Source organism: Falco punctatus, assembly GCF_963210335.1.
Source record: "Falco punctatus genome assembly, chromosome: 12".
Classification (NCBI taxonomy): domain Eukaryota; kingdom Metazoa; phylum Chordata; class Aves; order Falconiformes; family Falconidae; genus Falco; species Falco punctatus.
This window is the reverse complement of record NC_137592.1, coordinates 24,006,945-24,033,525: the sequence shown is the minus strand read 5'-3', so window position 1 is coordinate 24,033,525 and position 26,581 is coordinate 24,006,945. Positions and strand designations below refer to the sequence as shown.

The 26,581-nt window shown below is 39.2% G+C and overlaps 1 protein-coding gene across 3 annotated transcripts in view; it reads left to right on the top strand.

The window, feature by feature from the left end:
- The window catches only part of PTPN14 (protein tyrosine phosphatase non-receptor type 14), a 119,138-nt gene that overhangs the window by 62,157 nt on the left and 30,400 nt on the right, over positions 1-26,581 (top strand). For all 3 annotated transcript variants that reach the window (XM_080408432.1, XM_080408434.1, XM_080408433.1), the window contains 7 exons: positions 13,167-13,264; positions 15,490-15,557; positions 18,393-18,463; positions 20,240-20,327; positions 22,796-22,884; positions 24,494-24,581; positions 25,307-25,389. In XM_080408432.1, coding sequence (XP_080264558.1) covers positions 13,167-13,264; positions 15,490-15,557; positions 18,393-18,463; positions 20,240-20,327; positions 22,796-22,884; positions 24,494-24,581; positions 25,307-25,389 — 585 coding nt within the window. The remainder of the gene's footprint in view (positions 1-13,166; positions 13,265-15,489; positions 15,558-18,392; positions 18,464-20,239; positions 20,328-22,795; positions 22,885-24,493; positions 24,582-25,306; positions 25,390-26,581) is intronic.

The following is a 26,581-nucleotide window of genomic DNA, read 5'->3' as shown; positions in this document are numbered from 1 at the left end:
ATAAATGTTGTATATACAGGCATCCCTCTGAATTGGTAGGTTGCACAGAGGTCTTGGTTTGTAGCAGTATAGAAGAGATGAAAGAAGTAATTTGCTAGCCTAAAAATAGCCAATATTTTAATACGCTATGAAAGTAAACAAGCCTGTGGAGTTCTAGGATCAAACAAGTGACATGATGGTACTAGGACTGTTTCTTTTTGCTCTGTAATTAAGGAGAACACAGAGAAAAAGAAAAGAAACTCTTGTTGCTCATAAACTAGAAAGAACATTTGTATAAAATGAGACAGTTTCAAAAGAAAGGCCAAATGATGCTTGGTTACCTATAGAAGAGGAACAGCTTATCATCCACTTTACTTGCAATCGCCCTACCAAGGCCCTGCCCACCTTCTCAGAGCTTGGTTCTGACCTCTTACATTAGAGTCTTACTAAGCAAAGCTTTTTTGGGAGAAAGCATTGTGCATGTTTATGAATCTATTTGTCAGATTTTTAGGCAGAAGAAAGGAGCAAGTTATATCAGCAAGTATCTATTTCTAATTTCTCACTTGTGGGTAACAGTGAGGAGTTTGAGACTTATTTTGAAAATGACTGCGTACATAATGTCTGTTCTCTTCCTCTTCTATGAGACTTTAGTATAATAGCTATAAACATATTTACTGTCATGAAGCAATTTTGCTTTCCATAGGAAAAATTATGTTCTCTTCAATTTTTTTGATATAAAGGAGAAAGGATAAGAAAAATGGAAAACACTTGTCATCCCTAGCTGCTTGAGTCATGGAAGTGCCCATCAGCCTTTATGCATGTCCTCAAATGAAGATGAGAAGGATCATTCTTCTAATCTATGAGCTGTGCCGCTCACTGCCATTGTCATGTGGACTATTGCAAAGTGCTTGACTGCCTTTTTTCCCTTAAGGTGCAGTAGCAGTGTATATTGTTGCAGAATGAGGTTGCCCATTGATTAAGGAGCACTATGTACAACATGAATATTATGGTGTACCTCATAGATTGGTATGCTGCTTCTGACTTGTCTCCCGGTGCAGTTTAAGGCACTGTTTTGACAGATGAGTATGTTACCTAGGCTGGGGCTAGTATTCTCCTGTTTATCTGCCCATGTGATGCGGTAGCGGTGACTAGCAGCTTCTCCTTATGGAAGTGCAGGCTGCTATGGGATATACTGCATGATGCAGACTGATCCTACCTCAGTCATGTAGTTTTCCCCTGATGAAGTCTCAGGAATGAAGGTTGCTGTAGACTTCCTTTGCAATCAGTGAGAAAAATGGGCATTTCCACAGCATGATTTAGGATTCCTCTGTTGTGCATAATTTTCTGCAGGTAATTAATTATTTCTACTGCATGTTTTGAAAAGGGAATGGCAGCTCACTGGTCTTCTATTTATAAGTCCCAGATAGATGTCTGAAATTTGGCAACAGCATCAGAAAGAGGGTCAAATCAGTAGCGGTAACCTGTGAGCAGAGAGGCCTGTGCTTTTTGTCTGGGGTTTCTAACTGCTTTTTAAATTTTGAGAATTCAGTAGGCAGTGTAAATCTTGGTTACAGTAGCACTGCCAGTCTTCAAATAGATTTAATGAATTTTGATCGTTGTACTGCAGGCTGGAGCAAACTTCCTCTTCTCTAAAGACACGAACCACGCAAACTAGTTCTAAATGTACCCTTTTTTCAGGGAGCTGAATACCTTTAATATTTTTTTGCCTTGCTGGCAGGGTATAAAGCTAAAGGGGCTGCAACTGGATGTCAATACAATCCTGAAGTCTCTGAATGTGTTTAAAAGAAGCATTTGTGTGGAGGCCCTTATGCAGCTGAAAATCTCAACAAGAATTTGGCAGAAATCTCAGTGTTGGAAGATGGCAGATTCCTGTGCAGTGAGATGTTTACTGGTTCGCTGTTTTATCTTTGGCAGCTGCTTTTGCACTTGATATCTTCAGCTGTTTTTGAAGCTTTTACAAAGAATAATTATTCATTTCACGAAATGGATCTACTTTACCCACCCAACAGGGCAGTGATTCACATATTTCTCTGGCAACACCCTGTTGTTATCAGACCTGTGTTCACTTTTGGAGGGTTGCATTCACTGGGATGTTAGAACTTCCTGGGCCATGATTTTATTGCATGATTTACTGATGTGTGGGGTGACAGTTTTCAACGATTCCTGTGGAAACACTAGGGTCACCAAGCTCTTTGGGAGGTGGAAACAACCCAAGGTTTCCTGGTTCTGCCGGCAGTAGTTGCTAATATGGTGCTTCAACAATCTTTTCACAGCAGTATGAGCTATTGTACTGACAACCTATAGATGGGTGGCAACTTCATTGTGTTACATTTCAAGCAGCGTTTTCTTATTACCAGGGCAGATTACTGTAAAAGATAGTAGTGAATGGACTGGATTTTAGCTTCCTACAAGGTAAAATTCCACTAAATTAATAGAGCTTTCTCAGGCATTGATTATGTGAGGTTGGGATACCTGAAGGTTTTATTCATAGGGTTTTTTTTTTAACGAGTTCCACAAATTCATGAACAAGGTTTCACTGCAGTCTACCAGAGCATTTATTGGGTTTTTTAAAGTTCAGGTTAAGCATACATTCTATAAGTTTGAACGTGTTCACATGCTCTTTGAATAAAGTAACACCTAAATACACTTGCATGCTGGTCTGCACCCACAAACCAATCACTTGGTGATGTGCTTCTGGATGCTTACATATGCATACCAGTTGTTCACTAGTATATGTGTGCACTCTGTTCAGCTTTTGCATCAGTGCACAACAGTACAACATTTAACCAGAAAAGGCTGGTGGACTTATGTCATTTCAGAGTTTGGAGCCCTGCCGGAGGAGAATTTTTAAAATATATATTGAAAAATGAGACAGGGTTTATGGGGTGTATACAATAAGTTTTATTACTCCAACTGGCATAATGGAGGTTGGAGAGTATGGGGCACTCGGAACTCTTCATGTTTGTTTTGTGTCCAAAGAACAGTTTAGAGTTATGCCTGTACTTACCCCAATTTTTAAGAAGTTACTTGTTTTCAGTGTTGCAGAGTATAAGCTAGAGTATACATATGTTCTGGTTAACTCACCACATTTTTCTAGCATGATATTCTAACCTGCTTGGCCATTAACCTGGCTGGCTACCAGGAGAATTTTCAAACTGTTGACTCATATTGCTTCCATATGTAACTTAAACCACCTTTTCCCACAGTGGAGACAGCTTGAAGGTTAGCTGCATTTTCTTTTCAGGGCAGGGAACAGCATATTTTGAACTGAGTCAACACATATGAATAAAGCTATTATTAACTTCCTGGGGTCTAATCTCATTTTTGCTGAAAACTTTCCTGGTTGCAAACCAGAGAAGATAAACAGAGTTTTTTGTGCTCCTCTTTCCTCATGAGGTTTAGTAGTCTTCGGCGTACATACCTATGGCTCTTATTTTCATATTTGTAAGGATGAATCTTCGTAGCTGCTATTACTTCCATACCATCTAAGGGATTGGGGGCATGAGTTGCTCTCTGTATGTGGGACCTGGTGTTTTGAGGTTGTGACTAATTAAGGGGGAGATGACACAGAGGCTGCATGCCATGTCATATTGTTGAGCGCCTGTATATAGGTGGAATCTATATGTGGTTGGAGCTCCTATTCATAGTTGGAGCCATGTTTTGTGCCACGCAGCAAAGGGAGGGGTGATGGCTAGTAGAACCGCTCTGCAGTGGTACAGAGTGGTACCCCGCGGTGTTGTCCCTCTGATTTTGCTGTCAAGCCAGGTGGTGGTTTTGCATGCAAAAGTCCTGACAACTCAGAGGGTCCCGCAGCAGAGCAGTAGCTGCCTCTGGCGCACACAGCCCAGGGTGAGGAGAAAGAGCTGTGGGACCCTACATATGAATGGGGAACACCATATGAGTAGGAAGGTGAAGGTGGAGGCAGCAGTTGTGTAAGACCTTGTGTGTTTGCACTCAGAAAAATCCCCTACTGAGTACTGATATTTTTTTTTTCTTGCAGACTGCACAAAAAGCTGAAGGAAATTTAGCAAGAGATATTTTTTTCTCATAGGCTTTGATATCCGTTTCACCTGTGGACCATACTGATGAGGAGGTGACCCGGGTTTAGGTCCAGTGTTACCACCGTTATGGCAGTCATATCCTTCTTCAGGTCCCTGCTTTCTTACTGATACTTTTCTTTTTTATTTTCTTTTTTTTGTTTTTGTTTTTTTTTTTTTTTTTTTTTCCAGTAGGGTGAGAGAATGAGAATACTGATCTTCCTCTACAGCATTTGAGATCTGTGTATGAAAAGCAGTATGTGGCATTGCTTCAATTCACGTATCTGACTTGGTTCTACGGTTTTACCTTTTTTTAAGACCAAAAAAGAAAGTGAAGCTAATAAGGAAAAAAATAATCTCCTATATTGTAACCTCTGGAGCTCTGTAGCCAAGTGTAAGCGTTTTGCTCGGTTCAGGAGACATGAACGTGTATTTAAGCTTAACTCTGCGAGTAGTCTGAAATCAATAGGACTGCCATGTTGAACAATAATGCTTTTAGCATGTTCTTAAAACCCAAACCAGATGGATACGTGGCTTTTTTCAAAGATGTGTGGCTAAAACTTTTCACTCCCAAACTTTTTATTCTAGCATTTCCATGTAATATTTATGCTTGCATTGAGTGCTGTTTTTCAGCTGAAAACACTACAATACAGATTTTTTCACTTTATATGATTTTGATTGTTTTGTTTGCTTTTGCAATCCCAGTCCAGCCTTTGTAAGGATGAATGCTGTGGTGGTGTCATCAGGGACTGGCTTTGCTGGACTTCAGATTGCAGAGACCAAACAGCCTTTGCTGAGAGAGAAGGCTCGGAAGACAAGAGCATATGGCTTCCTCCATATTTTTTTTTTACTGTAAAAGGCATGTTGGGAGTTTTGTGCTGTATAATTCTTTAGGTATTTGGATTAACTCTGATAAAATTATAGGTGGTTGTAAGGGAGTTTATTGTGCTTATAAATTGTAGTGGGGCTCCCTGTAATTTGTTATAATTAATTCAAGAGTTCAAGGGCAGAAAATCAGGATCAGGTTGTGGCATGCCTTCCTTTCTTGCTAAAGCATGCCATTACTGGCCTTTTTTTTTTTTTTTTTAAGGTTTAACCTTATGTTCATGGGTTTATTTGAACTCAGAGTATCCAAAAATTATAATACACTTTTAACGAAAAGTACAAGTACAGAGGATGGACCTGTTGCGGTCGGGGGGTTCCTTTTTAAATATAGAGAAATTGGTGGATACTGTAAAGCTGCACCTAATGGCTAAGCCTCTCGCGGAAGGAGTGCGTGTTTTGGGAGGCTTGTCATGTCTACAGGCTGCAACAAGGACTGGGTGCATGTCCATGCTTGTGGCCCATCAGAAATGGCAGGAAAAGAATACTCACGGAGCACTTCTTTACAACTCAGGCTCTGTTTTGCTGCCAACAAGAATGCTAAGTGTGATTATCTCGTTATCTCGTGTCTAACTGTTCAGGGCTTGACTAGTCATCCATTTAACACTGGACACCAAAGAGCCACAACACTTTTATACCAGGCTATACTGGAAGCAGCTGTTTATGTGTGAGAGGTTATAGACAGTGTGTTACCTTCCTAAACAGTCCTATGTCCATCTGCAATACATATATTATTTTCTTTTATGAATGCTCAATTTTACTGCAGGAATTTTACTTCATTAACTGATTCACATCAGGAACAAAGCTTATTGCTCCTCAAATGCTCATACTTTGCATTTACATTTGAAATCTGCCAGTTGTGTAAAGAATTGGTGGAGGTGGAGATCTGTCTTTCGGGGAATGCATGCAAATGAACAAAGTAGTAAACTGATGAAATAGAGGTGGCAAACAACAACTAAGCAGTGCTAGGTGCGTGAAGGTTTTCCTGTTCTAGTACCCTTGGCCAGGAGTTCACTGTGTAGCTGGACTTGAACCTTTGGAAGACATTAGTCTTTGGTAGGAACTTCATTGGTCAGACATGGTAGCTTGCCTTTCATTATGTGCCTCGCTGCAGCTCACAGAACAATGTATTGTTTCTCCTTATGCTCACAAGTTGCATATTAAAACAAATGGGAAGTGACCATCATTGCAAAACTAGCCTGTTTTAGCCAAACTCCATTTTTTCCCCTGTTGCTTTTAAACAGAGAGATTGAACGATGTGGAAGTAGGTGATACAAACTGTGTTTTGATCTGTCCTCCGTCCGACATGTGAAAATGATGCTAACCCAGCATTGTTCTGTCTCATTAGGAAGGGGAAAAGGAATGACACAAATCTTTCCATGAATTTCATTTATTTTATTTTTAGTTTCAGTCATGTTTTCCATCCTGCTGCTGGAGGAAATCAGGATGTAGACAGTTGGATGCTGCTTTTGAACAACCTAATTTCATAGTTACCTGAAGCTAACCTTGACATACCTTTTATAAGGTTGTTATGATCAAGGAGTTCCTACCCTAGAAACTGTTATGACTGTGTTTTTACTATTGGCATTGACAGTTTGAGCTTCTGAAGGAATTTTTTCCTGCATGTGTGACAAAGGCTCTTTCGTCTCCTTCCCTTTTTGTTTCTGGCAAGTCTGCTGATCTTTCTAAAGATCTGTGACAGGGTGTGGTAGACTTTTTCTCAATAATACCCTTCCAAAAATATTACCCTTTAGTAGTGGAAGCACAGACATTGCTTTTTATATTCTACCACAAATCCCAGATAAATAGCTATTGTCTAGTACTGTGAAGCATCAGACTTTTACTGGGAGAGAAGCTGATGAAATTCCAGAGGAGCAAGCTGGAGATGTTCTGTTTATCACCACCATCTAAGTTTTTTACAATGGCAAAGACAAGGCCTTAGCACTGCGTTACTGACAATGACATCATCAATGTATGTACCTACGTTTTTTTAAAAGTGCCTTTAGATTAAGATGTGCTGATTGAATCCTTACATCTAAAATGTGTTTCGGCATGCTCAAGCCCAGAAATCATAACACCATCTTTGCCAATATACAGAACACTGTATCTGAAAAGACCAGTCTTGTTTGCCAGCCTGCCTTTCTTTCTTGCCATATAAAGTCCAGTCCAAGTTTGCAGTCAGTTTTGTTACGGTGTGTTGAGTGACCCATGTGAAATAAAAATCATCCAGTAAGTAGCGCTCTGGGTTGACACTTGGGAACAAAACATAACATGTCCCAAATCTGCCTTGGTTTCCTCCCAAGTTTACACCAGTAACTTCACCAGCCATGTGCCTCAGATACTGTTATTCGTACAATTAGGCTAATGATCATTAATGCTACTGAAAGCATGCTTTTCTCAGAAAAGCAACCAGTAAGAGTTAAGTATTATGATTGTCTCAAATATGCAATAAATAAATAAAAACAACCTTTTGGTCATTATCAATTAGTTCCTTTGATTGCTTATTGAATAGCTGAATCATTGGCTTATCTAAATCAAAGTCTGAAAAACATGAAAGACCCTGTGTTTAAAATAAAAAATGGATTTATCTTTAAAATGTAGCATATAGGTATCTGTGGAATCCTGTTGCTAAATAGTATCAAAGCGAAGATCATGGCAGATTTTAAGGTGTGAGATGAACAATAGACACATCAATATCAAAGCTAATGCCTCAAATAATTTTAGTAAATGATAAAAAGGCCTCTGTTCTGGAGAAACTGCTTCCCCTGTGGGCAGATTGTTGTGTAAGTATACATTGCAGCGTCTGCTCAGAAGTGTATTACCATACCACGATAAATCCAAATGAGCTGACTCAGACTGTTGTTGTGATTCAGTGAGCCTTTTGTTATGTCCCTAATTTTAGAAGATCATATTGTACTCTAATTGTAATATTTTTTTTTAAGTTGGAAAAGGGCTGAATGGTCTTGAGCTAAACCACTTGTTGGGCCAATCTGTTTCTCCTGTGAGTCTTAGAGACTTCTTATTTTGGAGTTATGAAACAGTAAAGCAGTTCTCTTTTTTTTATTCCAGAGAAGTTAAACTACATAGCTATGCAGTTATCCAATAGATAGGCTTGATGCCAGAAAGGTGCCTGATGAGTTATAAAAAAAGTTAGTCATGCCAGTAATTGCATCATTAGAAATTATTTTAAAGGAATTGTACCTCTTGGGTAATTAATACATGTTTTGTAGTGTTTTGTGTATTTTCAGATAAACTCAAGGTAAATATTTATTGGTATTAAAACTGTAATGTATCTATGCATACCAACTTGATATTTCCAGAAAAACACACTGACCATTTTTTGGTTTTTTGTTGTTTTTTTTTAAATAAAATTAAAGTGTTTCCTGTTGCACTAGAGATAATGAGTATATTCCAAACCCTTCCTGTTCATGATGTACATTGAAGGAAAGACTAGGGAAAAATAACAAAAATCCAGACTGACCACAGTATAGCATTCAAACAGTACTAATCCTTATTATCTTGATCTTGTCACTTTTGTATAAATATATAGATCTGTGTATGTATATGAAGTATATATTTAGATTGTAAATTCCTAGGGCAATGTGCACCATTTTTTCTGTTCTCATTCTCTCATTTCCTAGCAGAGTTGGATGTTGCTTGATTACTAAGGCTACTGGCTCTGATAATATTGATTATTGATTATTTGCCTTGTGTTTCTTTGTGAAAGTCACTGGTAGGAAAATTGTGAAGATGCACTGCACCCATGCAGCTACTCTGCAAAACTAACCCATATTCTTACTTTCGTAAACCACCCTTTAATTTCTTGACAAAGGTCTCACTTCCAATATTGATCAGGCCAGGTTTGGCATGGCTTGTGGTATCTAAAACATTGGTTGTTGATGAGAATGGAAATCAGCAAAATTGAATTATTTTCTGCATATATAAAACAACAACAGAGGTTATACATCTGGAGATAAACAGTGGTGATGGAAGGGTACCAGGAATTCAGTGACACTGTTCAAACACCCACATTCTTTTTTGAAGTGACAGGAGAACAAACATGAATCATGATCTTGGGAGGTCTATGCAGAATTATATGGGCAAATGGAATTTCTCTACATTTACACAGCTGTAGCTGAGTCTGAATCTGGGTCTTGCAATTAAATTTTAAACCACTACCCTTATCTCCTGCTTACTAATACTATTTGGGTTTTTTCTCCTCTGATGTAGTATGGATTACTAACATGCAGATGTTTATTCCAGAGGTCAGATGTTGCTTCAGTTGTCCAGTTGCAGCTTATTTACTTTATAAAAGTGTGCTTTTTGATGCAATAAATGCAAATATACTTTTAATGTTTTCTGTGTTGGCTAAATGGAGTTGTGGGAAATGATATCCTTATAATTATGGCTTTGTTCAGACTTGTTGTCCACTCCCATTCCCCTTGGAATTAGCTACAGGCTGGCAAACTGTAGCAGCCTTTATTATATTGAATGCACAATGGCTCTGTTAAAAACATTTAACCCAAAGTGAGCAATGAAGGTGAGAGATTATCATCTGTCAGCCCACTTGGCTATGGTGGTGTCTCTTCTGCCCTGCACTCCCCTAATACGCCAGAATGGCTCTGTGATTAAAGATCTGTAAGTCTTCACTTCAAATTTCTTGCCTTTCATTATTTGGGGGTGCAGATTGCAAACTTCTCTTTTGTTCAGTTTCCATATGCTTTCCCAACTAAACCACCTAATAGGAGGCTTATGAAATGCATGTTTTTATCTGCTGTTCTGAAACAGCTTTCTTCAGTGAATCTATAGCTGAATCATTTTAAAAATGTTTGATTTCCCTCAAATTATAGATCTACTTTTGCAATCCAAGTGAAGAGAGAGCAGTCTTAGCTAGCATAGTGACATAATAACAGCATTTAACGTAATTTCAGATGGAGGAGCCTCAGATCCTTGACAGAATATGGGCCAATTTCTCCTCTCCGTTGGCTGGGCAGAGAGCCTGACCACAGCTTTGCAGCATGGCTGAGCCATGAATCTGTGGCTGGCAGAGCTATTAGAGCCTTCTAGCAGAGCTTCCTCCAGGGTATGCTCCTCCTCTTCCTGGACAGTGGAATTGGCCACTCCAGTTCCTGCCCTGTGAAAGGAGATATCCCAGTTCGTGCCGTATGTGGCCACAGTGAAAGGAGACATCAGGGGACACCTTAGGTGTGTGACCCTTGTCACTGTCAGTCCAGGAGTATAGTTGAAGCTGATACGGACCGTAGGTTTCTGCCTCAGTTGTCTTCAGTTTACCTTGGTGCTTGCATTGAAAAAGGTGTCAGAGCCATAGCAGGTGACCACTTTTCAGTGTGTTTGCCTGTGAAAGCTGCCAGCCTTCTCCATGAGGTTTCTCCTGATGGATACACTTCATGTCAGAGCACTAGTTATATATGCCTGTTAAACTCTTGCCGCGTGTCAACCTACAATATATAAATCCTAAACTTTTATTCTGCTACAGGATTAATAAATGCAGTGCTGTACCATAATACTGTGGAATGTCCCCATTAAGATTTTTAAATGTGACCTGGCTCTGACAATCAGGATGAAACATCTGTAAATGGGCATCTTTCTCATAAAATGGGTGCTGACTGCTGTCTTATCTTAATCTTTCTGAATTATTGGCAACTAAAATTGTGACTAAAACTCCACATCACTGTTTCTTTTGAAAGTCTTGGTCATAATATTGATACTACAGTAACTACATTGACGCTGTATTTTTTTCGATGCTTACCTAAATAATCCTTACTATGGTTTATGTATAGTTCTGCAGACACTGTGGTTGAAATGGCTCCACTGAAGCTGGTGACATTCTTGACTTCTGTAAAGCTAGGATGTCACTGTAAGATTTTACACTGTTTTGACTTTGATATAGTCTCCTAACTTTGTTTTAACCATAGCTCTAACTTTACGGCAGACGTGGATTTTACTTTTGTTCTGTCAGACTAGAATATGAAACTCGTGCATACATATGTAGCATTGACATAAATAGCCTGCTTTTGGGATTACAAGTCTTGAAGACCAGATTCAGCAAATGCACACCTGCATACTTGATAAAGCAGCTTATGTCAAGCTTCTGTGAAAGCATTGTGCATTTTCAGGATTGGGATTTAGTCATTGCAAAGAAGTGGAAACAAGCTAATTTGTCTCTTGGAACGAGCAAGTGTGAAACCTGGGGCTGAAGCACCAGGGCTTAAGCTGAGCAGCCGTATGCTTTTCACACTGCCTCTCTCAATCAAAGTTCAAAACCTCCTAAGGTTTTAATCTTCGTTAGACTGTGAGAAAGCCAACTCTATAAACATTTTAGATTATATGTTTCCTGTTTGAGAATGTTCTTCAGCCTTTTGTGGGGGAGAGAGGGGAAGAGGAAGCCTAAAACCAGTAACCCAACAATTACCTTTTACACACACGTAAAAATTGTGAACCCTGAAGGGAACTTGAAGAATATGTGCAGAGGCCTTCCCTGAGAGGATTTCTGTGCCCAGCAGTGCTTGGAGCCTCTAAACACCCTGCTGCCTTCGGAGTATGGGTCTGGTCAGAGCGTTGGTGCTGTCTAGTGGCAAGTTATTGCATCTCACATCACTGACGGAAGAGTTAACTGAAGAAAAAATGTGAAATGCTGCATTAGATAAATAGCCCTCAAAGCATGGCTTTGGGTTATGCTGGTTTTGAAGCACGTAGGTATTTTCTAACGCCTCCGCACAGAATTAAACGGTAATGTTTGTGAGTATAGTTAAGGCAGTGCAGTCCCTGTGTAACATGGGTGATGTTACAGTGGCTCTTCCTTTCCCGTTGGGACTGGGAAGGTGACTTAAACTCCAAAAAAAGACTAGGAAGTTTCTTTGCTATTCCCAACAGTTCAAAGGTAAGGTCAGATGTGGTGTGCCGGTTGCAGATGGGTCCAGTTAGGAGTTTACTGCCCCTGGCCTTTCTGACCACTCTTTGCTGTCTGCTTTGCAGAGCTTGCAGTCTCTGAGACTGGTTGTTATGCTTGTGTATCATTTCTTTCTAATCCAGTTTATTTCAAGCAATTACGTTTTTTAAATCCATGACCCTTTAAGCAGATGCCTTTTGTGTTGGGGGCTGAGCAGGCATGCAGCTGGAGTGGCAGCCTTATAACCTGGTTCAGCTGCAGCCAGACTGGCATGTCTGGTCACAGCCTGAGAAACCCCTTTTTGGGGGGATTTCCGAACTGGGGTCACCCAGGCGCATCAGTTACTATCTGCAGGTCTGGGGGTTGGGTGCACGAGGCTGAGTGCACACACGGGCTGTGGCTACACTGGTACAGTGCCTCTACCCTTGGGCTCAGGCGTGATGAGGAGTTGCTTGTCAGCTGAGTTATATGTGTCAGCATCAAATGTTTGAGCTGATGGGCATGAGATCATTATACCACTGTAACTCAACTTTATAACGAAGCTGTCTCCACTGAACTTTAACCTGATATCCCAGAGGGATTGGTACGTATCCGTGCTAATTGGCCAATTCTGCTGTAGGTCTGGTCCAGTTCAGCAGATGGGAGGGATGCACGGATGGAGACAGTAACTTCTTAAGCTTTTCGTGGAAAGCTGCTTGTTTGTCATAATTTACTCTATTGCAGATATAAGGTGAAATGTGCGAGTTTTGTTACTATGGTTAAAGCTAACAATTTGTCTTGTGATTAGTTACTGCAGATCAGCAAGTGCATGATACTAGAATCTGGTTTTGCTTGCTTTGTGTATCTAAGTCATCCTTACAGATGAGAGATGCCAATTTAAAAAGCCTTCATATGGGCCACAGTTAAAGTTATGTCAGTAGGCCAAAGTATATTGCTAAAATTCTGTTTCTTCTATCAAAATGTTAACTCTGGAGCAAAAACAACAGAAGAAATATAGAACAGCCTCTTTTGGTACTGGTGATTGCATGGTCTTCAGTAACCTCTACAAAACGTAGGGAGGAGGTATTCCTAGTAGATGTCCCTCTTCTGTGTGGTCTAGGGAATGCAAATTAGAACTTCTTATTTTCCTTTTCATCCACCTGGAAGCATTGCACATGTAGGGATCACATTGATTTGTTTTGGTAATGTGGAACTTCTGAAGCCAGGTACAGACTGCTGTTTAACAGCCTGACCTGTTTGTGGTGAGTTTTTCTTGCTTTCAGCAAGCAGTCTTTTGTTCTGTAGAAAATGTACAAAGATATAGATGTTCTAATTTGTGTTCCTTTTTTTGTTTGTAGATATCAGTATTACCTACAAGTGAAAAAGGATGTTCTTGATGGCCGATTACTTTCTTCATTGGAGCAAGGAATTCGACTAGCTGGTTTGGCAGTGCAAGGTAAGATGACTTCACCTGATAGCCCTTTTCCAACACTGGCTTTTTTGGTTTGTTCTGTACGTTGACTGGGCGCTAACTAAGGCCTTGTATGACTCCTACTGACAACAGCTGGGTCTTCTATTGATTTAGAATGCATAGGTAGACTGCTGTTGATGAAATGCCCTTAGGGAGGGAATGATGGACCACATCACAGCGTTCAACTTTCTTATTTCTACAATCCATATAAGTGAACCTGAACAAAACTCCAGTTCTTCCAACCCCAACCACGGAGTGCTTTGCAATAATGAATTTGCTTCACGTTCTCTGGTTTGAAATGCAATTACATCAAAGAGCATAGCAGCAGCTTTAATTTTGCCTTTAATTAAAAACTCATTTTGCTGTATAGTGCTATCTGAAGTATGAAAGAACACATGACCATAATTATGTGAGTTATAAATTAATAATAAACTACTACTTACAATGTGATTTTTATTCTGAGCCTCCTAAGTACATCAATAAAAGTGGGATCATATAATGTGTATGGGCAGAGGAAGAAGCCCTGTATTTGGGGAAAGGATGTTTCAGTCTATCCACAACTGACTCTGAGAACTAAGGTAGCATTTAAACAGTCATACTCTGGGCATATCCTCTGATGGGAGGGAAGGGGGAAGTGTATACATAAATAGCAAACATGAAGAGCTGAGTCTTGAAAATTAAAGGTTCAATGGAGAGTAATGCTAATATGATCTTTCTTAGAGCAATAGAAATTCCATTTTAGTGTTTTATTTCTTGGTTTAAAATTGAAGAAAAAGTGTTTCCTGTCAAATCTTGAAATGTTTATTGCTCAAGGAAAATAGATGTATAAGGTTCCATACTGAATTTTGCAATTTAGGTAAATGAATTTGTTCCAGTGTGTAAGTAAGGGCTAAGTAGATACTGAATGTGTTTCACTCATCCTGTGTTTTTGGAGCTTTTTGCTGATTTTGAGAGTCAGTCTTTATAATCAGTTTAAAGCAATCACTTTTATTCTGAATTTTCCATGTAATCTATTATATTTCAAAGACTTGCATCAGAACACTGCACTTAATCCTGTTTGCTTTATTCTGACCTTATATTACTCCCTGTCCTTTGCATGTGATGCAACTGAAGATATTTGAAATACTTATTTCTTTTAAACTTACAGACTTTGATTCATGTCCATTTTTATTTCTTTCTGTTTATGCTAAAACATAACTCTGAGGTGAAAACAAGATGAAACTGCATTTTTGGCATCCTGCAATACATGAAATTGTTATGAAGCTTTGAAAGAATGTTTAGATAATATGATTTATAGTGGGGATTTCCAACTTCTATAATATGAGAATCTTGTAGATGGCGTTTTATCCAGTTCAATTAATATAAAATAAAAACCTCCTGGCAAGATATTCTTTTGATATAAGCTGTTGTGTATTTAGCAGATAGATAAATATAGGTTTTGTTTTGTATTTTTTAACGTAGTTTAGCCTTTAGGAAGCATTTTCAAAACTTCACAGTTACAAGGACATTTAGACAAGAACCCTCAGCCTCACATATGTATGTGAGCATGGAGATGAGTACCTCCTAAAGAGATGTAGAAGGAGTAGAAAAGAAAAAAGAAATATGTGGTCCAGTCGATTCAAATGACATGGTGCCTGTATTGTTATGTTGGCTGTAGAAGGATGAGACCTCCCCTGTCCCCCTGCAAGTCATGTTGGTTGTTGAAAATTTTTAATAGAATTGGCTAGTGTATTTTAACCTCCTAAGCTGTAAGATCAAGCATCTTCTGTACAATTGCGTACAGAATTGGAACAGAGGTAGGTTGAATTTTGGGGCTTTTGCCTGGTCAGGGTTGGAAACGCTGGAGAAGCAGAAATGTGCACTGTTTTTAAAGAGGCTGAGCAATCCCGGCCTTGTTAGATGGTGGTGTTAGCTCGTGAAGGCTACAGAAAAAGGAACTCTTACACTCCTGATGGTTAAGTACTGCAAATGGTCATAATATCAGAGATCAAAAGAAAGAAATTACTTGGTGGCTGTTGTTTGATCTCTGGTAATAACACTGTTATTTTCAGACCTCCGTGTTAAAAGCTTAAGTACAAGCAGGAATCTTTGTGCTGAGTTGTGGCTTCAGAGAGAGCTTGCCCACGTGAAATTAAGCATCTGTGCAAAGGCTGAGTGTGGTCTTAACGTGTGGAAGATGCTAAAATGAGTAACTGTGTTGTTTTTTCCAGCGGATTTTGGAGACTATAATCAGTTTGAATCTCATGACTTCCTCCGAGAATATGTCTTGTTTCCTATGGTGAGTTCCTTATCCCCTTCTTTTGTGGTCTTTTATGAGTAATTTCTCCATGCCTCAGAGATGGCTTTGTTGATAACAGAGTAAAAGCACCAGTGCCTGAATAGTGGAAATAAACTTTGCTCCCCAAAACCTTCAATATACTTGCTTGCATCTGAATGAATAGATGCTATGGAAATTTAGCCTTTTTCACTTCCTTAAGCCTTTACTAGGAATAGGTATCAATAAAAAAAAATGTACTACTTTGAATCAAAAAAGAATTTGCAGCAATTTAAAAAGGTGTTTACTAGAAGTACTGTAGTATTAGTACCATGACATAACAAGAGGATATGAGGGCTGCTCATATGGTAAATGTTGTGTCACAGGAAAAATCATGCAGCCTTTCCTCAAGAGAATGTGAATTTACATCAACTGACTATTAGACTGAAGAGAAGCATGAATCGAGTCTTCTCCAAATGTTCTCCAGGGACTGTGATGTACATTTGTTTTACGTTTACATTGGAAACTAGCAAATAACTTGAATGCTGAGGGAGGTGGTTTAGGTCACTAATGACTCTGATCACAAATGCCAAGCACTTGCAGTCCATGACGTTGAACTTCTCTGGGAGGATGGATTAGAGGTGGGGAAAAAAAGCCTGCTGAGGTTAAGGCTGGCTTTATCTTAGATGAACAAGTCCATCAGCATGTGTGTTGAGTGTACACTTCATAAAATGTAAAAGATTGTGGAATTCTTGCTAACTGGGGAAAAAAAAAATGGAAGTGGGGTGGGATTCCCATGCCCTGAGTGTAGCTGCCTAGAAGTTAAGGCATCTGGTTTCCCTCTGCAATTAGTGGAGCGGTAGAGGGAGAATGATTCATCTCACTGTGATTTGAAGGCTTGAGAAAGGCACTTCCAGAAGCGTTTCATGCCATTTACTGGTGCTCTTATTACAGGAACTGCAGTGGATAGTCCATTTTCAAGTCCAAAAAGCTGACAGGTCTTGAAGTGAAAGTGCAATTTTGAGCTGGTAGACAGAGTTCAATACCAGCTGAAAAAGAGAGTCAGCAGGAAGAAGGGGAATTAATAAATGCATAGAGATCTGAATATGCCTTGTGTAGCTAGAATGTGGCTTCGATATTGACCTTTCACCAAGAAACTTCTGTTAGCCCAACTAGTGGAGCAGGATTTCTTTGGTAGGCCACCTTTATCTATTGATAAGTAATTGATGATCCTGTGTATAGATGATGCTTTACGAATATGTGTATGATAGCCTAAGTGGGAAAGAAGATGGCTGCAAATGCAGACGGCGAGAGACATGTGTTGTCAAGCTCTTGCTTTGTAAATTGCTGAACTCATGCGAAGTTCTTTCAAAAATACTGATATAATTTTTCTATTCAGGAAAAAACCAGGAGGGTTTAGGCCTCTGGAGGAGCTTTCAGGTGGTTAATTTATATGTGGTTCAGCAGTTTACTTTTTGGGTTCAACTCCTAGAACCCCCAATTTTGAGTCAGCTGCCTACATGGTGGCATGGTCAGCTCTCTTCCGTTTTGCTTGCACTCACTTTGTGGTATCTTGCCTTTCATCCATGCTACTACTTAACAAGATCAGCAAAGTGTCTGCTTCCTACAGTCTTCAGAAGCCTACTCTTAAATCAACTGTTTCTCTAGACATTTCTTTAACTACTTGTTTCTGCTTTTATGGGGAGGAGTGGATAACAGAATAGTAAATATTTCACTGCAAGTTCAGTGACAGTTGCTAAGTGCTGCAGATATAAACTAGTCCTGAAGTAAGTGGGAGGCTTTGAGTGAATCTCAGGCGTAGAAAGAGCCTCCAACAAGAACGTTGCTATAAATTCATTAGTGAAGTGAGCTTGTGGATGAGGGAGGGGCAGCTATATTTGTACTGTTTGATCTTGTGAGGCTACAATCTGTGTCAAATGGCATTTCTTCAGCAGCAAAAAGAACAAAGTTATGTACACAGTACACCCCACAGGTGTGTAGCTGTGCATAGGCATGTACCATGCCATTTTTCATTAGCACACTTTCACATTTTTTTGTGGCAGAAGCAAATATCAGAGGGAGGGCCCCATTGAGCAAGAAACAGGCAGTGTATTTGAGTACATTACATGCAGCCTTAAGGCTTTTAAAATAAAAATAAGAACTTTGAGGTTTTGCAAGAAAGTTTTTTTAGCTTCCTTTTTTTTTCGCCTTGAATTTACAAGCAGACTTCCTTTATTAACTTGCTCCCAATTATTTCAGAATTGTTTCTACCACACATTATTAAATTTGCAGAAGATAAAAGTTTCTGCTCAGAAATGTGTTGTAAGCATAAAGTACGTTTTATTGCATATTTGATGAGGTAGCAGAACTTCCAATCCCTTTTAACATGGGAAAGGGAGCACTTGTAGGTTGCAGGACAGAAAATACCTATGACTTCATTTTTCATGGTCTATGCAGTGTTTTGGGTTGTTTTAAAAGTTATATATTTATTTGTAACCTTTCAAGTGTTTTTAAAGACTTGTTTGGTCCTTATCCAGGAAAAGATCACATATCCGTGCTCTGTACTCTGTGCTCTACTGTAGAATGATAACCACCTTAGCCTTATTTTTAACAGTACCTTTTTAGGATCCCCAAAGAAGATACATATATTAAAAAAAAAAATAAAAAATCAGGCTCTTATGTTCTCCTTGCACATTTTCAGCATCCCATGCTCTGAATTTTCAGTGCAGTTTGGTGATAAGTTCTCTCTCTGTAACTTCCTGGAAGAGCATGAACATCTGCTGTCATAATTCCTTTCTTGTGTTGAGTTTTGTCTCTCTTTGGATGTCTAGTTTTCAGTGCTACTTCATATTCTTACAGGATTGGACCCAGGATGAAGCTGTCTTGGAGGAGCTGACTCAAAAGGTTGCTCAGGAGCACCGAACTCACAGGTGAGCTTGACGTGTTGAGGTTTGGATTTTCTTTAATTTTTTTTTTTCATTGTCATTGTCCTTCTAGTACTTCCCTTCCTCCTCATGCTTATGTGGCAGGGGTGAGCTAGCCTATCTTAATTTTGTTACTGTGCTACGTCTCACTGGATTGTTAATTAGTCTATTACAAAAGATTACCTGCCTCCTGTGAACACAAAATGGCTGAGGAGCTTAATCCTAAATAAACGAGCATTTGCACCATAAAGCTTAATGAGCATGTGTAATACTATTTACAATATGTAGTAGACTCCTTTCTTGGTTTCATTTAAATCCTGATGGTAAAAGCCCCTGTGACTTGATTGGGGGTGGTCCAAGGGGTTTCTCTCATTCAAGAGACAGGGGGACACACACGCTCTCCATGTAATGGAAATGAGAATAGCAGGAGCTGGGTTTTAAGTCTTGTTGTGGAAAAGATACAACATGGTGTTACTAGTTAATGAGCTAGGGTGTATATGTATTAGTGCTTCAGTACAAATGCCTTCTTTGTAAGCAAGCTTCTTTCACGTCATCTAGGTGTTTCGGTGGTGGAAGTATTCAAATGTCTAGAGTGCTGTTCTTAGAAAAACGGCAGTGCCTGTATGTCATTGGAAATAATCTTTTGTGCTATGTTGTGAATTTGCATTTAAAGTTTTATTATGTGAAATGCAAAAGGAATATTATGTGAAGGGTGCAGCACTCCCCATTACATGACGGAAAATGGTAGTCAAGGGGTAAATGCCAATCTCGGAGCGTAAGATGATTCTCAATCTGAGTTTCAATGCAAGCTTGGGGCTTTGATGCAACCAAAGGATTAGTTTCCAGGCTGGCCATGAACAGGCATGGTTCTGTTCTCGCTCTGCCACGGACTGCTTGTGTGATCTTGGTTAACTCACAGACTTGAAAGGAAAGATTTCCCTCCCCTGCTGTGCTCTTTGGTGCTATTTCTGCAACACAAAGAGCAAATACTTATCCTCACTTCAGCAGGTAGATCACATTGCACCTCCTTTCTCTCCCTCTTTCTCCCAAGTATTCGTTCAGTTCCTATATTTCTGTTTGTAAGCTGTGGTAAGGAGGAGCAAAGAGGAGAAACATTAATAGTGGCCTTCTTTTGGAGCAACCTGCAATCTATTCTGACCTGCTTTTGAGAACTGAAATCTGTCTGAATTCCTGAGCTGTGACAGGAGCATGTGTAGACACGTGTGTAAAAGTTTTTCAGCTGGTTTATTCTCTATTATGAAAGAGAGTCTGCTCAACATTTGGATTTAGTGCCTGTGGTTTTGAACAGCCAACTTGAAAATGTCCTCCCTTTTAAGTCATTTTAAGGAGCTTCAGTGGACTTGTATACTATTTATGCAAATAGTATAGTTCTGCGAAGTGTAGTATGCAAAATGTAGGACCCATATGGCTCAAACTGGCCATCCATAACTAGACAAAACCTGATGCAATGGCGTGATGTTTTAATAAAGCCTGGAAAATATTTGAAGTGTACAGAGGAAACTGAGTAATAGGATCAGTTCAGTTTGTTCCTCCTTTAATTTGAACTGTGCTTTGTACCTTACCTTAGCAACATTTAGTGAAATTCTTCCCCTTGCTGATTATGATCCTAATGTTGAAAGTTAGTTTTGTATTGTGCATTTCTAGGCAGCATCTCCAAAGTGTCTTCTAAAGTAGTTTGTGAATCTCCTATTTTTTCATTAGTATTTTTTGTGTATCTATATATATTGAACCTTTTGCTGCCTTTTGTTACTCTAATTGCAGTGGTATTACAGCAGCAGAGGCTGAGCTAATGTACATCAATGAAGTGGAACGCCTTGAAGGTTTTGGACAGGAAATTTTCCCTGTGAAGGTATGTTAGTGTATCTTATAAAGGAACCTCTGAATCAAATGATGCAGAAGTCTGCAGCCACCTTTGGAACATGTGCAAGATGTGTTTGGCCAAAAGAGACAGGACTTGTTTCACTGTTCTGGAGGGTGAAATGACTGCTGGTAGTTTGAATGGACACTGCGGCGTGAGGGTGTCTCAGGCCTGCGGTGTTACTTTTCCATGAAAATCCTTTTCACAGAAGAGGTTGCTGTGTGCTAGGGCCCGCTCACTGGGCAAGAAGAGATGCTCTTTGCTTTTCTTTGGGTGCTTTCTGAGGGAGAGTGACTGGGGCAAATGAACCTCAGCTTGGGTCTTCTTTAGCAGGATAGGAAGACAAGACCTTTTCATGTGTTTCTCAGTTGCTATTTACCAGGCATTAGCTTTGCTTTTCCTTAGTTTCCTGTATGTGCACACAGGTCCTTCACACATTTAAAACTGAGGGAGGATTTCAAGGTTTATTTTGCATTTGTAGTTGCTTTCCTTTTGCTGGAAGCCCCTTTCTGCCATGGATGGTCTGTCTGGCCTTATGGAGCACATGCCACCATGATAAAGTTGTGCTGAGAAACTGAAAACTGCTGTTGCCAACACGACTTGTTTCTCTTTGCTAACCAGCCCAGCCACTGTAAGTGGTGGACTGCTACCAGGTTTTCTCCTAGTTGAAGATTAAGTGGAATTTTAAACCAAATCAAACAAACAAAACACCACGCTAAACAAAAAAACCTTTCTGCTGAAATCAACATTGACCCTTTGGCCAGTCTCAACATTGGCCTGAATGGCAGGAACCAAAAAGCAAAAAACTTTGTACCCAACAACAAAAATGATGGAATGTTTATTGCCAAGGAATGAAATCAATGTTTTCCTCAAATTAATTCATATTAATGCTACATGCTGCTGCAAAGCATTTCTGTGTTGGAATAATCATTAGATATTATTGCATGTCAGTAAGATAAATATGAACAGTGGACTGGGTGCTTAGCAAAATTGCAGGAAGGTGTTACCCTTGTATCAAAGAGCTGGCCTTGCAGGCAAGTAGAACTACATTCAAAGAGAAAAAGGGAAAGATTTCTCTCTTGTTACTATTAGAAAATGCTATTAGAAATACATTTTTCTTTCTATATAGATACTTGTGTGTATACACACAGATGTATTTATATGTGTACAAATACATACATTTTTCCCCAATGTTTTCCCAATATTTTTGCCTTCTAAAGCTGCCTCTGGAACAAGGCAGAGGAATGTGTAGTCCTCTAATCAGACTGAACTGAAGACTGTCAGCCGTAGGACCTCTGCTGACTTGTAGTGTATGTGGAAGAACGCTGGCATATGTGTAGGCTGGAGCTTGAAAATTGGCATCCATCATTTGTTTGCAAAAGGCCTAACACTTAGTAGTTAGAAACAGGTGCAGATATTCCATTGCTGCCTTCCAGGGATCAAGTACAGCAAGGCCAGGAGAACAGCTCTAATCTGATCTCTTAAAATGCAGGGGTGCCTGACAGTTTCTAGACTTTGCTTATGTGTAGTCCATTAACTTCTCTCATATCCTTTCTTCTAGCAACTCTTTTTAACCACACTCCTTGTATTAGCATGATTTTCATTTACTGCTTTAAAGTGTGGATCAAGTACTATATATGCAGCTGAGGGGGAGCTGGTTTTGTTGATAAATGTAGAAAACCCTCTGTCCACAGCATTAAGCTTCTGTAGCAAAAAAAAAAAAAAAAAAAAAAAAAAGCATTGTGAAGAAAACCACTGATTGCAAAATGGAACAGGAGCGCATGGTTTTCAAACAGGAGCCCACAAGGAGACATGGATAGGCACAAAATAACAGAACTTCTGAAAAACAATGCAATAACGGTGGACATCGTGGTGCATGCAGATGCATATTTAACCCAATAGCTGAAAACCAGTGGAGGCTGTGTCTGTACAGAGATGCAAGTACTTTTTAGGGTGACATGCTGTGAACTTCTGCCTGGACTACTTAAAGGAGACGTGAAGAGTATAGCTTTTGAGAGGGATTCCATCTCCAGGTGTGGTTTTCTGAAATCTCTACATGTTTTAACAGATAACTGGAGAAATACTATGAATGTGAAAGAGAACTATTGCTTTTGGTAGTCATGCTACAAGTCATACTACACTTTAGATAGCTATAATAACAGTGGTAGGGAATGGGGGGTATTATACAATGAGTGCCAGTTTGCTGTGCGTGATAGAGAACCTTGGGCTTGTTTAGACTTTGTCTGTTGTCACTAATCAACAGAACGAATCTAGTTAAGGACTAACTGCTTTGAAATAATGAACATCAGGGTCTGATCAAGCAGCAATATGTAGGTTAGTCAAGGGTTAGTCCTGCCTTCATCCTGAAAAGGGCTTCTCTTCGGTAGTTCAGCATGCATTCATATGCATGTATTGGCCAGTTTCTTTATTAAACTAGATATATTATCCTTTCTTTGCAGGATAATCATGGAAATGACACACGCCTTGGTATTTTCTTCATGGGTATCTTCATAAAAAACAGAATTGGAAGGACAACTGTGATTTATAGGTAAAAACTAGGGTCTTCTGCATTGAAAGCTATTTGCTTTTGAGAGCTCCATGTGTGGGTTTTTTTCCTTACTTACATATGTGACTTCAATAGTGCCAATCCTCTAACTAAGGAGTAGTCACATCACTGTTTTCAGGATTGGCCTCTTGGCCATAAGAGATGTGATAAAGAACAAGTTCTGATGTCTGTGGATGGGTTTGACGGCCAGAAAGATGTAGTTGTCTGTCATGTATCTTATTCTACTTACAAGGCTTTGATCCCTTTTCTTTTCTTGCCTTTATGTCTGCTTCTTTGATGCTTCTGAATGCAAATCTGTTAAACCTCACAGCTGGCAGCCTAGGCACTCGATATTTCTGAAAATCTGATTGCCATATTTAAGTACCCCACTTAAAAAAAGCTGAATTTTCTCATTCTGTAATTTTGAAAAGCCTGGCTGTGTCACTTGTTTATTTGTTCTGATGTTTGTTTTGGTTATTAAGAATCACTTAAACCTTTCCATTAACTTTTTGTGGGTTTTGTGACTTCTTATGAAAGGTTGTCCTGTATGAAAATGTTGCTAGAAATCTCCATGATTCCAGGGAGGCTAGGGTTTCACCTATTCTTCTTGGCTACTGTTCTGGTGGGTATTTCCGTTATTGTTGTTGTTTTAACTTGAGGTGGATTTTTACTAGTTCCTGTTATTAGAAAACGAACATTCGTGCAGCCAAAAAAATACAGTTTATGAGCTGCACTAATTTTTAGTCTGTAGCTAAATTTTGTATCAGACTTAAGCTGGATTGTTGGCTTTTTTTGCCTTAAAAGGGCTTTCAGTGGTCATCTTCAAAAATGTTAGGGCTCCTTTTTTCACACAGCTGATGTTTTGCATATCTAATTTTGAGAAGAAACGAGCTAATTTTTTAAGTGTGCCAGGTGACAAAATCAAGAATTTTACATGTAGAAATGATAGTCGGTGCTGGGATCCTTACTCTTTGGAAACATGCACTTCAAACATCCTGCCATGACATGAAGAGGAATGCATGCTGCAAACAGAACAAACAAGTCCTTTCCATCCCCATGGATTGCATGCAATGTACGCAAATGTCTGTCAGCTATTTGTAAGAAGATTATAACTCTGATCTTGGGTAACCTGACAATTACTTGGGAAAAAAAAAAGATTGCAAACATAAAACCAGAGTATTAACATGGTATGCATAGCCTACATAACCATGTTGTCAACTTAACCTTCTTTAAGAATTGGCACTGGAGGAAAGTTGGAAACAGCATTTGGAGAAGAACGGCAGTATTTTTTTTTAAAAAAAAGCTAAATCGGTTAGAAAATGCCACAATTCTGTAAAATGTTTATCATTAATGTATTTTCAATGTATTTCTATGGTGAGTCTTCAAATTGGTGTTTTTATAAACTCTCCTGCTTTGGGTTAAGGTCTGAATATCTGTTTCTTCTTTAATCAGAGCATGACTTCCTTATTTTTCTGACCATGTTTCTTCACCAAACAGCTACTGAAAAGCTTTCCCATAAAATGAGACTAATGTTGACTAAGGGATTCTTAATATGTTTGTGAAATGTTTGAATGTGTGTGTTGGCAAACTACTGCGTTTTTTTACTCTACAGGTGGAATGACATTGGGAATATAGCACATAACAAGTCTTCAATTGTTCTAGAGTTGATCAACAAAGAAGAGAATGTACTCTTTCACACAGTAAGAAAAAGATCTAATCAGTGTGATCAAGAAAGCTACTTATATAAAAAATAAACCTTTAAAATTCCACTTTGGAAAAGTGGCTCACTCACCATAAGGACCATGCCTCCCTGCCCCTCAAGTTCATGTTTTACTTTATGCAGAGAGTGAAATTAACTTCATGTAGCCATCAATATTTGTGTTCTCTTCCAAGCATCCCAAAGTATACTATGCTGGGAAGTTTGCAAAAACATGAAGTGCTTGTTGGATGAAACATCCACAGTGCCTCACTATCTTTCACGCTGGCATAAATATAGCAGCATAAGCAGTTGCAGAAACTGGGCATAAGCTATCATGTGTGCACATACTGGAACTCAGAGGGCTGCATTGCTCTTCTGCACTGTTTAAAATCTCCACGTCTCCCTGAACCAAGGCCAGTATAGAAACTGGACCAGCAAGCTTAAGCCATTATTTTTTTTGGTGGTGGTTGTCCCTCGTCCCCTCCTACTGTGACTTAGCAGTGAAGTGGCAGCGTGTAAAGGCATGCCACTATATTTCAGTAATTCAATGCCTTGAATGTTCTTGAGGGCACTAGACATGTTCTTGGCAGCCAGATTCTGTACATGATGGACCTTACCAAGTGTTACTGCAACTGGATTTTTAAAACTCTTCTTTGTTACTTCTTGGAAAGAATAACAAAAATGAATGATTACTTTTTTTTTTCCTATTTTTTCTTGTGTTTAAAGGATGATCTTGAAAATGCCAAATATATTTCACGTCTGTTTGCAGCAAGACACAAGTTTTACAAACAGAATAAAATCTGCACAGAGTGAGTACTCTTTCTTCAGAATTGTATTCTGACACCCTGCTTTGGAATTGATCTGAGTTTTGGCACGTCTGGTTTTGTTTGTTTTTTCTAGTCACTTGTGTCAGTTCTTTGCCCCTTTCCCTTTTTTCTTTTTTTTTTTTTTTAACCCCCAGCAAGAAAAAGCAATTGAGAATTAAATTTCAATCTAAGCCTTGTGAGGCTTTTGATGCTCCCCAAGCAGAGCCAAATCTGAAAGAGAGTCTTGAATTGAAGCCCTTGGTCTCTGCCGTTCATAACCCAGAGTATTAGTATAAACTGGAGTGAAAGGTGACGTATGTTAACATGCCAAAATGTGAACTGCAGTAGCAGATGCGCTAGCAGCCAAGGGTGGTGAAAAACACAGGTTGTCAACTTCTAATTTGGGCAGTATAATTTATCTGCTGCTTATGTGTGCCAAACAAGGGAGGACACCTGGGAAAGTTAATCTGCATAGCCATACTAGCACAATGCCGCAGAGACTGTAAATCTGAACCTAAAGTCTCCTTTAGGCTCTTACTTTGAGCACTTAGTGAGGATTGGCCTTTAGCTAGTCCTCTCACAGGTGGATTCATTCTAACTGAAGGAGGAATTTGTGAGGCTTTAGTTGTAAGGCAAAAGTCTGTTTCTTAGTTGAGGATGTTTCATTTATGCCAGCACACAGCAGGTTTAGTTTGACATAAATTTGACTTTCAAAAGTTTAGAATTTTGAGAAACTTTCATGATGTGCTGGGTTTGTAGAGCAATGGAAACATGACTTCCTTGCAAAACTTACCGGCTTAGCTGGAAAGATATGAAGAAGTCTCATCTCTATCAACAGCTCTAGTTAAGGCTGGACATCCCATCTGTTCAGCTGGGTGATGCCATCTGTTGGAAAATAAAGCCAAAATTATGAAGGGAAGATGGGAAGGTCTACCTGTCTAATATTATGTATACACACATTATATTAACACACGGTGAGTTAGGGTATTGGAGAGACCAGTGAGGTGAACTGTGTAGACTGATCTTTCAACTTACAGAAAAGAAGTGTTAATTAGATTTCAGGTGTCTCTTTACAGTTCTTGGGAGGTGAGTGAAAGACCAGAAAAGACATTTTTTAGCAGCATATAATGCATTTCCGTAGTCCAATCCTAAATTTAATTTTAGTGGTTTCAGAGGAATTGAGTTCAAAGGAAGT